General features: G+C 37.7%; 1 protein-coding gene across 1 annotated transcript in view; it reads right to left on the bottom strand.

Moving 5' to 3' along the window:
- Positions 1–4605, bottom strand: part of itga10 (integrin, alpha 10) — a 34228-nt gene extending 29623 nt beyond the window's left edge. Inside the window, exons 1-2 of the mRNA XM_083554197.1 lie at positions 4237–4605; positions 3714–3976 (exon numbers count right to left, since the gene is read on the bottom strand). Coding sequence (XP_083410323.1) covers positions 3714–3765 — 52 coding nt within the window. The 5' untranslated portion in view covers positions 3766–3976; positions 4237–4605. The remainder of the gene's footprint in view (positions 1–3713; positions 3977–4236) is intronic.
- Positions 4606–14329: the final 9724 nt, after the last annotated feature.

Below are 14329 nucleotides of genomic sequence, written 5' to 3'. Positions count from 1 at the left end.
GCCAAGTGCATTTAGTCAAATAGGTGTGTTAATGTGCAACAACAGAAAAATGAAGTTTACCTGACTTAATCTATAGTCAAATACTTAATATAAAGCTGCATGTACAATTTTTAAAACACTTTTTAAGGATACTCTGGTTTTGAATTCGATATATAATCTGTGAATTACTGCAAACCGATCAATATACAAATAAAAAATAATTCCAGGCTGTGCCCAAAGTTGCACTGTGCACACTAAGTATGTCTAAAAAGTACTGACAAAGGCCTTGTGCCTTTAAGGCAATATCTTGCAGCTTTGTTTTATTTTTTTCCCCCATAAATATTAAAATGATTAGAAGAATAAGATGAACACTTCTGTTACTATCATTCTTCTGTTACTATCATTCAAAATTAATTTCACAATTGTTCAAATTAGACTAGACACATGACTGATTACTGACAGATCTACTGAATCTAAACATTATTTAAATAGAACTTTTCCAGCAATGTGATGTAGGCTAAAAATTCCCAAACTGCAGAACATTATCTCATGATCAAGAGGGAAAAAACAGATGAGACAGAAAACTACTGAAATATACAGTGAGGAAAATAAGTATTTGAACACCCTGCTATTTTGCAAGTTCTCCCACTTAGAAATCATGGAGGGGTCTGAAATTGTCATCGTAGGTGCATGTCCACTGTGAGAGACATAATCTAAAAAAAAAATCCAGAAATCACAATGTATGATTTTTTTACTATTTATTTGTATAATACAGCTGCAAATAAGTATTTGAACACCTGAGAAAGTCAATGTTAATATTTGGTACAGTAGCCTTTGTTTGCAATTACAGAGGTCAAACGTTTCCTGTAGTTTTTCACCAAGTTTGCACACACTGCAGGAGGGATTTTGGCCCACTCCTCCACACAGATCTTCTCTAGATCAGTCAGGTTTCTGGCCTGTCGCTAAAAAACACGGAGTTTGAGCTCCCTCCAAAGATTCTCTATTGGGTTTAGGTCTGGAGACTGGCTAGGCTACGCCAGAACCTTGATATGCTTCTTACAGAGCCACTCCTTGGTTATCCTGGCTGTGTGCTTCGGGTCATTGTCATGTTGGAAGACCCAGCCTCGACCCATCTTCAATGCTCTAACTGAGGGAAGGAGGTTGTTCCCCAAAATCTCGCAATACATGGCTCCGGTCATCCTCTCCTTAATACAGTGCAGTCGCCCTGTCCCATGTGCAGAAAAACACCCCCAAAGCATAATGCTACCACCCCCATGCTTCACAGTAGGGATGGTGTTCTTGGGATGGTACTCATCATTCTTCTTCCTCCAAACACGTTTAGTGGAATTATGACCCAAAAGTTCTATTTTGGTCTCATCTGACCACATGACTTTCTCCCATGACTCCTCTGGATCATCCAAATGGTCATTGGCAAACTTAAGACGTGCCTGGACATGTGCTGGTTTAAGCAGGGGAACCTTCCGTGCCATGCATGATTTCAAACTATGATGTCTTAGTGTATTACCAACAGTAACCTTGGAAACGGTGGTCCCAGCTCTTTTTAGGTCATTGACCAGCTCCTCCCGTGTAGTTCTGGGCTGATTTCTCACCTTCCTTAGGATCATTGAGACCCCACGAGGTGAGTTCTTGCATGGAGCCCCAGTCCGACGGAGATTGACAGTCATGTTTAGCTTCTTCATTTTCTAATGTTTGCTCCAACAGTGGACCTTTTTTCACCAAGCTGGTTGGCAATTTCCCTGTAGCCCTTTCCAGCCTTGTGGAGGTGTACAATTTTGTCTCTAGCGTCTTTGGACAGCTCTTTGGTCTTGGCCATGTTAGAAGTTGGATTCTTACTGATTGTATGGGGTGGACAGGTGTCTTTATGCAGCTAATGACCTCAAACAGGTGCATCTAATTTAGGATAATAAATGTAGTGGAGGTGGACATTTTAAAGGCAGACTAACAGGTTTTTAAGGGTCAGAATTCTAGCTGATAGACAGGTGTTTAAATACTTATTTGCAGCTGTATCATACAAATAAATAGTTTAAAAATCATATATTGTGATTTCTGGATTTTTTTTTTTAGATTATGTCTCTCACAGTGGACATGCACCTACGATGATAATTTCAGACCCCTCCATGATTTCTAAGTGGGAGAACTTGCAAAATAGCAGGGTGTTCAAATACTTATTTTCCTCACTGTATATGTGGAATGGGCTACAAAGACATTTCCACAGCTCTGGGACTCAGAGAACTTCAGTTAGAGGCATTAATGTAGAAAACTGTGTTGAATCTTCCCAGAAGTTGTCGGCCTACCAAAATTCCTCCAGAAGCACATCAACAACTAGTACAGGAAATCACAAAAAACACCAGATGACCATCTAAGGAACTGCATGTCCACTTCAGATATGATTTTGAATAGTATCAATGGTAGTAGCAAAAACACTGCTAACCAAAAGGAATACAAGGGGTCATTTCATACTGGCCAAAAAAAAAAAGCATGTTTATGATCTTCAAGCCTTTTGGGATAATGTTCTGTGGACTAAAGAGTAAAGATTTTTGGAAGACATAGGTCCCATCTGGTGTAAAGTTAACACAATATTCAACAAAAAGGATGTTTCATTTACAGTTCAACAAGGTGGAGTGTGATGGTGTGGGGATAGATACTTTCCTGTTCACGCATCAGCAGAAGTGGCAAAAGTACACACATCCTTTACTTAAGTAGAAGTACAGATACTCATGTTTAAAAGACTCTGATCTGATGATGAAATACTGACTACTTTTTTACTGTAGTTAAAGTAAAGAAATTTGGGCTCTGACATGTACTTAAGTAAAAAGTAGCCATGACTGCTACCTGTTTTAGTGTCATGCTGGTAACTGGACATCACATCATATCAGTTTATTAAGCAGGGCTGTTGGTTGATTAGCCATTAGGGTTGCACAAGCCAGTGCACTCTTAATGCCGGTCCCAAGCCCGGATAAAAGAAGAGGGTTGCGTTAGGAAGGGCATCCAGCGTAAAACATCAAATCAAATATGCGGATCAGAAATCAGAATTTCATACTTCTGTGCATCTATAATATTGAAAAAAAAAACCCCATAATTTTCCTCTTTACAAGAAAATCCTGAAGTCTGGCCATCAGCTTGTGATCTAAAGCTCAAGATTAACTGGGCAATGCAGAACACCACAATTTTAAGCACATTAGAAAGTGTCTCAAAATAGACAAAACAAAGGTTTTTGAGTGGAATAAGTTATGATCTGAGTTGAACCTCCAACCTTAAACAAGCTGTTCAATGTTGTCTGAATTTGCAAAGACAAATTGTTCTAAAAAAGTACAAATTATAAACTTCGAATGGGATGCTTCGCATGACACCACCGACACATCAGGAAACATTGATGGTTGTAAATTACTATTACAGGACTGTAGGTTTGACTCAAAGAAAATATTTTTTTTTTATAAACGCTGAGTGAACTATAATCAACAAATAATATATATATATATATATATATATATATATATATATATATATATATATATATATATATATATATATATATATATATCATTAATTCATCCAAATAGTTGTTAAAAAAGATTATCTCAAATCAGCTATTCAACAATGAACAAAAAGACTTTGTTTACAAAATGAGACATTATTAGGGTTTATAACGGTTGTCGACATCCAACATGAATGTTTTATAAATCAGACTGGAAGTGCGCAAGGGGGAAACCCACCTTTGAGCAGAACGATGATTTTTAGTAAGAGCAGGCACTCGCGTATCTCCATTTTCTCCAAGCCAGGCGAAGTCTTTTTGATTCGTCTTCGAGTGTTTTTTTTTTTTTTTTTTTTACGTTTTTTCACGTCTTTTTTTCTTCTCTGTCTTGATCAACTTGCAGCCTGTGCACTATGTTTCGCGCATGGCCATGCCAGCGCGCGCGACTCACCTTCAGATCCAGCTGTGCGCAGCGTACACACTCAATCCCTCGTTACACACCGCCTAGACAGGAAGAACACACTGTTCACAAACACTACACACCTGACTAAAAGCGGTACGTGACCAAATCCAGACCTACATCTACTCCTAAACGCACACTTTAGCTATCCAAACCACCTGGAGTTAATGGAATTAAGGTTATTAGGCACTGAAGTTTGCTTAATTCTGAAAGGTAACTTCAGCACAGTTTCCTTTGAAAGTACTATTACTATTACTATTACATCTACAACATCTGTTTCATAGTGAAATGTATGTGTTCTTACCTTTTTCCCTACACACGGAAAGCTGAAAGTGCCTGAAGAACAGCACAAACTCTGATTAAGCACCTGTTGTGAAGAACAGACGCTTTATGTAGGTCCCATTAAAGCGACAGGATGGACAGTGCCTTCCTCACACACACACACACACACACACACACACACACACACACACACACACACACACACACACACACCACTGACTGGTTCCACTGGTGTTGAGTCCAAGCCCAAAATGCTGATCTGATCTACTTAGTTCTGAGGTGTAATGTAATTAATACTCTGACTGATGCTTACAGTCCTATGGCTGATTATGACGCTACTCCTGTCCCTCTCTAGTTGTGTGGTTCCCTCCAGAGCGCACACAGGCAGACTGAAAGAGCCCTTTATACTGAAAAACCTTCCTTGAGCTCCACGTTTCAAAACCCAAACCAACCAACCACAGTCATCTCTCTCTCTCTCTCTCTCTCTCTCTCTCTCTCTCTCTCTCTCTCTCTCTCTCTCTCTCTCTCTCTCTCTCTCTTTCTCTCTCTCTCTCTCTTACTCACACACATATCCCTGTATACCCCCTCTCTCTGTGCCCTAAACCCCTGAGTGTCGAAATTTTTCTTACTTAAAATAACAAATACATCATAACCTTGCAAGGAAACCTATACTTTACCTTATTATTAGTGAGATAACCCGTCTAAAATAGGATGCTTTTAAATAAGTTTATTTTAATAAATATTTAGAATTATTAATGAAAAGAAGGCCAGTGCTGTATTCTTAATAGTAACCTTATTATTTGTGGTTATTGTGGTTGCTTAACCAACTGTGGTTGCAAAGAGACCTTATTTGAATTACAGTAGATGTTCTGTCAACTCAGATCAGTCCAGTCAATCTCTTCAGGTCTCTCTCTTGTCAGTTGGTGTTTCAGTCTGAAGATACTCTGCACACATAATATATATAAAATCTAAACACAGTTGTGTGTGAAAACATCAGGAGATTAGCAGTTTAATCAGATACTCAAACAAGCCTGTCTGGCACCAACAACCATGCCATGGTTAAAGTCACTTAGATCCCATTTTTCCTCACTCTGAATTTTTCCTGTATCTATATGTTACTCACAATTTATTGCAAGTGCTTATGCTTATGCTTCACAAGTCGGCTGTGAGATGGAGGAGAAGAAAAGATTCTGGAGTGAATTAGATGAAGTGGTAGATGGTGTACCTAGGAAAGAACGATTGGTGATAAGGGCAGACTTTCATGGGCATGTAGGTGAAGGGAACGGAGGTGATGAGGAGGTTATGGGTAGGTATGGCCTTAAGGAGAGGAATGTGGAAGGGCAGATGGTGGTGGATTTTGCTAAAAGGATGGAAATGGCAGTGGTGAATACGTATTTTAAGAAGAAGGATGATCATAGGATGACCTATAAGAGTGGAGGAAGGTGCACACAGGTGGACTATGTTCTATGCAGGAGATGCAACCTGAAGGAGATTGGAGACTGTAAGGTGTTGGCGGGGGACAGTGTAGCTAGACAGCATCGGACGGTGGTGTGTAGGATGGTTTTGGAAGCGAAGAAGAAGAGGAGGAGAGTGAGGACTGAAAGAAGAATAAGATGGTGGAAGCTAAAGGAGGAAGAGTGTAGTGTGAGGTTCAGGGAAGAGGTCAGACAGGGGCTCGGTGGTGGTGAAGAGGTGCTGGATGATTGGGCAACTACTGCAGGAGTGATGAGGATGGCAGCTAGAAAAGTACTTGGTGTGACATCTGGAAATAGAAAGGAAGACAAAGAGATGTGGTGGTGGAATGAGGAAGTGCAGGAGAGCATAAGGAGGAAGAGGTTGGAGAAACAGAAGTGGGATAGACAGAGTGATGAGAAAAGTAGGCAGGAGTACAAGGAGAGGCGGCAGCAGGTAAAGAGGGATGTGGCGAAAGCCAAGGAAAAGGCATATGAGGAGCTGTATGAGAAGTTGGACACTAAGGGAGGAGAAAAGGATTTGTACCGATTGGCCAGACAGAGGGACCGAGCTGGAAAGGATGTGCTGCAGGTTAGAACAATAAAGGATGAAAATGGAAATGTGTTGACTAGTGAGGAGAGTGTGTTGAAAAGGTGGAGGGAGTATTTTGAGCAGCTGATGAATGAGGAAAATCAGAGAGAGAGAAGGTTGGATGATGTGGAGATGGTGAAGCAGGATGTGGATAGGATTAGTAAGGAGGAAGTGAGAGCAGCGATTAAGAGGATAAAGAGTGGAAAGTCGGTTGGACAAGATGACATACCTGTAGAAGCGTGGAGATGTTTAGGAGAGATGGCAGTGGAGTTTTTAACCAGATTGTTTAACAAGATTCTGGAAGGGGAGAGGATGCCTGAGGAATGGAGAAGAAGTGTGCTGGTACCGATCTTTAAGCATAAGGGAGATGTGCAGACCTGCAGTAACTACAGGGGAATTAAGTTTATTATTTACAACATTTAGTTATAGGAAAGAGTAGTAGAAGCCAGGCTGAGAGAAGAGGTGACCATCTGTGAACAACGGTAAGGTTTTATGTCAAGAAGGAGCACTACAGATGAAATATTTGCTTTGAGAATGTTGATGGAGAAGGAGTTGCCATGTGTGTTTATGGATTTGGAGAAAGCATACGACAAGGTAAGAAGTACGACATGAGAAGTATGTGAAAGTGGTGCAGGACATGTACGAGGACAATGTGACAGCAGTGTGACAGCAAAGGCTCTGAGCCCTTTCCTGTTTGCAGTGGTAATGAACAGGTTGATGGATGAGGTCAGACAGGAGTCTCCATGGACTATGATGTTTGCGGATAATATTGTGATTTGTGGTGAGAGTAGAGAGCAGGTTGAGAAGAGCCTGGATGGGTGGGGGTATGTGCTGGAGAGAAGGGGAATGAAAGTCAGTAGGAGTAAGACAGAGTACATGTGTGTGAATGAGAGGGAGGGCAGTGGAGAGGTGCGGTTGCAGGGAGAAGAGGTGGAAAAGGTGGAGGAGTTTAGGTACCTGGGGTCAACAGTGCAAAGTAATGGAGAGTGTGTTTAAGAAGTTAATAGAAGAAGAAAAGAGTAGGGTGGAGTGAGTGGAAATAAATGGCGGGAGTGATTTGTGATAGAAGAGTATCTGTAAGAGTGAAAGGGAAATTTTATAGGACTGTGGTGAGACCTGTTATGTTGTATGGTTTAGAGACAGTGGCATTGAGTAAAAAACAGGAAGTGCAGCTGGAGGTAGCAGAGATGAAGATGTTGAGATTTCCATTGGGAGTGACAAGGATGGACAGGATTAGAAACAAGTGTTATTAGAAGGACCGTGAATTAGGACGTTTTGGAGACACGGTGAGGGAGGCGCGATTGAGATGGTTTGGACATGTGAAGAGGAGGGACATGGGGGTTATCGGTAGGAGAATGCTGAAGATGGAGCCACCACAAACGAGGAAAAGAGGAAGACCAAGGAGGAGGTTTATGGATATGGTGAGGGAAGACATGCAGGTAGTTGGTTTGAAAGAGGCAGATGTAGAGGACAGGGGGGTATGGAGACAGATGATCCGCTGTGGCGACCCCTAATGGGAGAAGCCGAAAGAAGAAGAATATATATATATATATATATATATATATATATATATATATATATATATATATATATATATATATATATATATATATTTATATATATATATATATATATATATAAATGAAGATAAAGCTTACCATTAATGTCCCATAATTGAATGCTGCGGCTAAAAGTGAAAAGTTATCAGAATGGCTGTAAGGCTTTCCACCATAAAGATTATAACTGAGTTTATCTACTGAATAGCTGGGGAAAGTGACACGAAGGTATTTTTGTATGTATGGTAGCCATGTTTAGATTGTGGCTTTACATTGCAAGGTCCTTGGATTTTGTTTCCTCAGTAATTTGTTGTTAGTATTATTATTATAAGCAGGACTTATGCCGTAAGTACTACCAGCCGCAGCTCTATAACAAATTACTGGCTAGTGTTAAAAAAAATATGCCTTTTATTTTAAAATATATCAAATAATTTAAACAACTTAATATTAAGTATATTAGGGATAAAACAAAAAAATATATAATTTTTGTAAATAATATAAAATCTTCTTAATTCTAATAAACATAAATGGGCCATTAAACTGCTTAAACTAGCAAATGAATACATGTAGTGTTTGTGATATATATAAGGGTGGTGAAAACTGCCCAATGAATCATTGGCACTACCCAATCATAGACTATTCACCCTTCTCCCATAAGACAGATGCTACAGGTGCCACAGAGCCACACAAACAGACTAAAGAATCAAATTTTTTTTGCACTGCTTATCCACTATGCATTTTTGCACCATCCATAACTTTTTCATCACTGCACTACCGTATATTTCACCCATATTTATTCCGTATATACTGTATCATACAATATTCATACTTGTGCATAACTATATCATGTCATTTGAGCATGTCAGCTCCCGTCATCTATGCACAATCTTTTCACAGTATATTGTATACTACTATATATACATATATAATTACCTACTGCACCTTCTGTACATTATTCACCCTCACCCCTGTTCATATGGACCTTATACCCTTATTTATCACACTGCTATTTATTTATTGTAAATAGGCCACTTATGGTAAAAAATATACCATTAATGGTAAAAAAAAAAAAAAAAAAAAAAAAAAAAAATATATATATATATATATATATATATATATATATATATATATATATATATATATATATATATATATATATATATATATAATATGGCTGTTAATCGATTGTCGCATGATTATTATGAGTTAACTCGCATCGCATTTTAATCAAATATTTTAGTTCTAAATGACTAAATGACTACTTTTCAAGTTTTTTATACTTTGATCAACATGGACATGGATAAATTATGAATGCTTTATGCAAATGTATGTTTATTATTTGTGAAACCATACGCAACATAGAGCATGAACAATCTTTCAAAGATCATAAATGTTTTTCAAAGAACTTGTTCATGTCTATTAGACACATGGAAGAAAGAACATCAAAAAACAAGGTTCCCATTACTTCTCCTTTGTTGCACTGAGCCAGCTGCTCAAACAGACAAGCCTGTTTACATTTGCAACAGTGACAGTGTAGCTCGTAAAAACACACTTGTAAATGTTTTAAAGTAGTTATGGTGTTTAAAATTGCGTAAATCGACACCAAATGGAACTTTTGCTGTTTCCACACTGATGGTTAATATATATTAAATTGTGCAATCCAGAAATATTGAAGTAGTAGATTCTGAGAAAATCCGTAGGTTAAATTTTTGCCCATAGGGGGCGGCAAAGGCTCACTTCTGTATTACTCTAGGACTCCCTTCTGATGTCCTGTAGCGACTTCAGAAGATATCTACTTGTTTGCTTGTTGTAAATATTCATTGCTGGTCTGAATATTATTATATATTATAATTAATATGCCGATAATATTTATTGGCCCATTTATACCATATATGTACATTATTGTTGACCTTTTTAACACTGTAGCACACTTTAATCTGCATTGTAAAATGTATATAAATAAAATAATCAGGTTATGGTGAAGACTATAATGGTATGGCGATGTGGTTAATTTCTACACTGAACTTGTATGTCCTCACAAAAGCGTGTATTGGCCTTGCAAGTACATGGTTTTGCTCTGCTGACCAAATGTCCAACAACATAGTATACCGTATTATCACACACACCCATTATTGTCAAAATATCTGGCAACTAAATTGAGTACACCCTAAGTGAACATGCTAAAACTGTGTCTGAAATGTCAATATTTTGTGTGAGCACTATTGTTATCCAGCACTGCCTTAATCCAGCACTGCCTTAATCCTCCTGGGAATAGAATTCACCACAGGTTGTTGCTGGGATCCTTTTCACTCCTTCAAAATGACATCACAGGGCTGCAGGATGTTAGACACATAGTGCTTCCGCTTGAGGATGCCTCACAAATGCTCTATACCGTTCAGGACTGGAGACATACTTGGCCACTCCATCACCTTCACCTTCAGCTTTATCAGCAAGGCAGTTGTCATCTTGGCAGTGTGTTTGAAAATGTTGGAAAACTGCCGTTCAGCCCAGTTTCTGAAAGGAGGGCATCATGTTCTGCTTCAGAATGTCACAGTACATGTTGGAACCCGTGTTTCCCTCAATGAACTTCAGGCTATTACCGATCTTCTTATAGCCTCGGCCATCTTTGTCAACAGCAACAATTCTAATTCTCAAATCCTCAGAGAGTTCTTCAGTCAGGTGCCATGTTGAATATCCAGTGGTCAGTATGAGAGATTTGTACTCAAAGCATTGTATGGTCCTGTTAAGCAGACAAAAACAGGAACATGATGAATAGGACACGTGGCTTTGCATGGTTTCACAGCGTGCAGCTGTTATCACTTAGAATGTACTCACATTATTTTTATTATTATTTTTTTATATTTTGACATTTATGGCTGTATGTTGAGGTTTTTTTTTTTAGAGAACAGTAAATCTAAACTGTATATGTATATAAGTATATAAGTATATAAGCAACTACATAATAGCAGTAATGCCATCATGCAATGTTATGGATTTTGGTTATACATATAATAACACTAATAACATGCAACAACCTTAACCCAAATTTTACAAAATATGACATTTTCACAGTTTTAAATAGTCATACGGCTTTGCACAAAAGGAATTGTAAGTTCTGAATAGCACTCTAATTGTGAAATCACCTATACAAAAAAAAAACCCTTTTCTTTCGAAATATGTGTGCAGTGTGTTGACCCGTTTTTTTCGAGGCATACTGCCAAAGTTGCCTGTCTTCACATTATTTACTCACGCAAACAAGCCTTCATATTTGTAACCGCTGTGAGCTGTATAAATTACCTGCAGGAATGTTCAGTCATGTTTTTTGTTGTTTTGTTTTAGAAACATGTCACTTAGGCAACAAGTTTGGGCTGTGAGAAAATTAACAGTTAAATTAGCTGTTTCTTTTCACAATCAGCCTGTCAGGCCTTGCTCCACTATCTCAACAAATACTCTTATTCTTTTCTGGTCAATAGCTATAATGGAAAGGGCTCTTGACACATTCACACCTATTTTACTGATAATGAAAGAAGGCTCCAAACCCCGGGATGCATGCTGGATGCAACTGAATGTATAAGTCTTGTGTGTGTGTGTGTGTGTGTGTGTGTGTGTGTGTGTGTGTGTGTGTGTGTGTGTGTGTGTGTGTGTGTGTGTGTGTGTGTGTGTGTGTGTGTGTGTGTGTGTGTGTATGTGTGTGTGTGTGTGTGGTCGTTATTGCGTGTGAACAGCTATTTTGTTAGTATTTTATTATGCAAGCAAGTGAGTCAGAGGGAAAATCTTGCCCATCCAGTTAACATCATCACTTCATTCAAATCACTGCCACTATGTTTGCATTGCACTGGCAACAAATACTTAGATTATCTTTACATAAATGTATGTATGTATGTATGTATGTATGTATGTATGTATGTATGTATGTATGTATGTATGTATCTGCTGGCCACTTTAATAGAAATACCTGTCCCCCTGTTAATAAATGCAATTAAAAAGACACAGGTAAAGAGCTTCACTTCATGTTCCGATCACACAGCAGAATGAGGAAGGAAAATGGTGCGAGACAGGCTGTTTTAAATATATATATATATATATATATATATATATATATATATATATATATATATATATATATATATATATATATATATATATATATATATATATATAAAAATTCTGGGATTGCAGAACGGTGTGAAAAACACAACAAACAAAAACCAGAACAAAAAAAAACAGTTTATGCAGGTGGAAATGCCTTGAAAAGAACACCAGAGGGCACCATCTGAATTTTTGTCACATTCTTCCTGTTTGGACTTACACACTTCATCTCAGATCGGTATATAAAGATGCAAGAATGTAAACAACCAGTTTGCCTAGATCTTTGTGTTTGACCATAACCAGTTTTTCTGTTTGCTTTTTTGAATTTTTTGGTAATTGCTTGAATGAGCAGGTGTTCCTTTGCAAAAGTATGCGCATACAGTGTAATACACATGTAATGAGACAATGGAATGGACTTCAGCCATATTGGATTTGTGGAATGAATCACTCACTAAAGCCTTACATATTTTCTGCATTTCTCATTGCCAGCTGTCTGTCTCTACGTCATTACTTAATTCGCTTTGGTTAATTAGTCTTCCTGGTTATTCACTTCCATTACATAAAAAAGTAACTGAGTATAAATATCTATTTTATTTATTTCTTTGGGAACATTCAGTGTCTTTTATGAGGTCATATATTTCTTCATACCTCTACAGTTTTATCATTTATGTAAACCTCAGTCAATATTTTGGATATGCTATTGGGCAGGTAATTTACTTTTTTAGCTACAACTAGCATTGCGGTGCTGACTCATCAGGTTTATAGATGGTGTTTGATCAGTGGATCAGTATCTGTTACTGCAATTACTACAATTAATCTTATGTTGACTTACACAGCAATTGATTGTAACTGGTTGTGCCACTTTCTCACCGAGAGAACTGCAGAGTTGTTGAAAGCATCTAGGAAAATTGCCAAAGATTTTATGAGTCTAACTAGCAGATCACTAGCAGATCTTGAAATGTCTGGAAAATTAATTGCTGTTTGATTACAAAATTGAAAGAATAATAATGCTTTCGTTGAAACTCCTAAAGGAATAAGACTAGTGTTTTTTTTTTTTTTCTTTCTGTTTTTAAACCATTCATCTCACCCTGTAGTATGTTCACAACAATTAAGATCTAGGTTTTAATTTTCTCTCCTTCTTTAAACAATCTGATACTCCAAGCCTTGCTTTTATTTTCACATAATAGGTACATTTTACACCTTGACCTGAGTATTGTTCCAGTCCTGTTCACACTGTAATGATTGTGTAAAATTTCATAAGGCCTGTGCTCATAGACTTGTCACTTATTGTGTGTTTCTGTGTGTGTGTGGTGTATACACATGTATGCATTTGTAGAGTGATGGTATACGTTTACACATCTTTGCAATTCTTCAAAAGCAAAAGGCCACATAGATCATATTTATTGGGTGTGTGTATTGGGATTACTATGATATCTGATCTTAATGTCAGGTCTGAGTCACTGAGTTCATGTCTAAGATCTTTTTTTGTGACTGCTGAGTTCATCCTTTCCTTCTAAATTTATTTACCCAAGCTACTTTTTTAATTCACATTTTTATTTTAAAATGTAATATTTGAAATCTGAATGTGTAATTTGGAATATCAATATTCACAATCTTTTAATGCAACTGGAGCAGGAACACTGGATGCAAAAAATAAGGCTTTGATTGTTGAACAGAAACTTGGCCAAGAGTGAAGGTTTCATCCACAGTTTCCGTGTGACTCCATCCTCCACACCTTTATGCGGAACAGACATGCACTAGACCTTTCTTTAACCCCTCAGAACTTTCCTGTCTTTGCATGAAGTGGCACTAAAGTGAGAAATTTATCAGACTGTTTTCCTGTTCAAGTTGAATACTGAAGTGTGTTATGTTCATGTTATGTCTTAGCGTGTGATGTGCGGGTGTGAATGCCAAATAGCAGTACATGCCAAACTTTGCCAGCCTTGTGTGTGTGTGTGTGTGTGTGTGTGTGTGTGTGTGTGTGTGTGTGTGTGTGTGTGTGTGTGTGTGTGTGGGTTGTGAATTTCTGTTAGACTGGCTCTAGGCTTATGGGTGGGGCCAGCGTGGGATTCTTCAATGAGGCAAATAAACATTCTGACCCACAATCCTGTTTTCCCAACCTATAAGGACTTGTAGATTGACATCTGCTTCTTACATTCTACTGTTGGACCTTTAACAGATACTCTCAGACTTTTCCCTATACTGTGCCATGTTTGAATGCCTAAGTTAGTCTTTTAGACTATACTGAACATTATACACTACCTAAGCATTTGTCTTGTATAGTGTTATATATTTAAAATATAAATTAATTGTATTTATTGTAATGTATTGCATTAATTAATTCATACATTATATAATATTATATATAAATGATATGCATTAATATGAATAAATTAAGTGTAAAACCTTTCTGGAAAATTTAAATGG

Source organism: Silurus aristotelis (genome assembly GCF_946808225.1).
Source record: "Silurus aristotelis genome assembly, chromosome: 1".
NCBI lineage: Eukaryota > Metazoa > Chordata > Actinopteri > Siluriformes > Siluridae > Silurus > Silurus aristotelis.
This window is presented reverse-complemented; position numbering and strand designations above follow the sequence as displayed.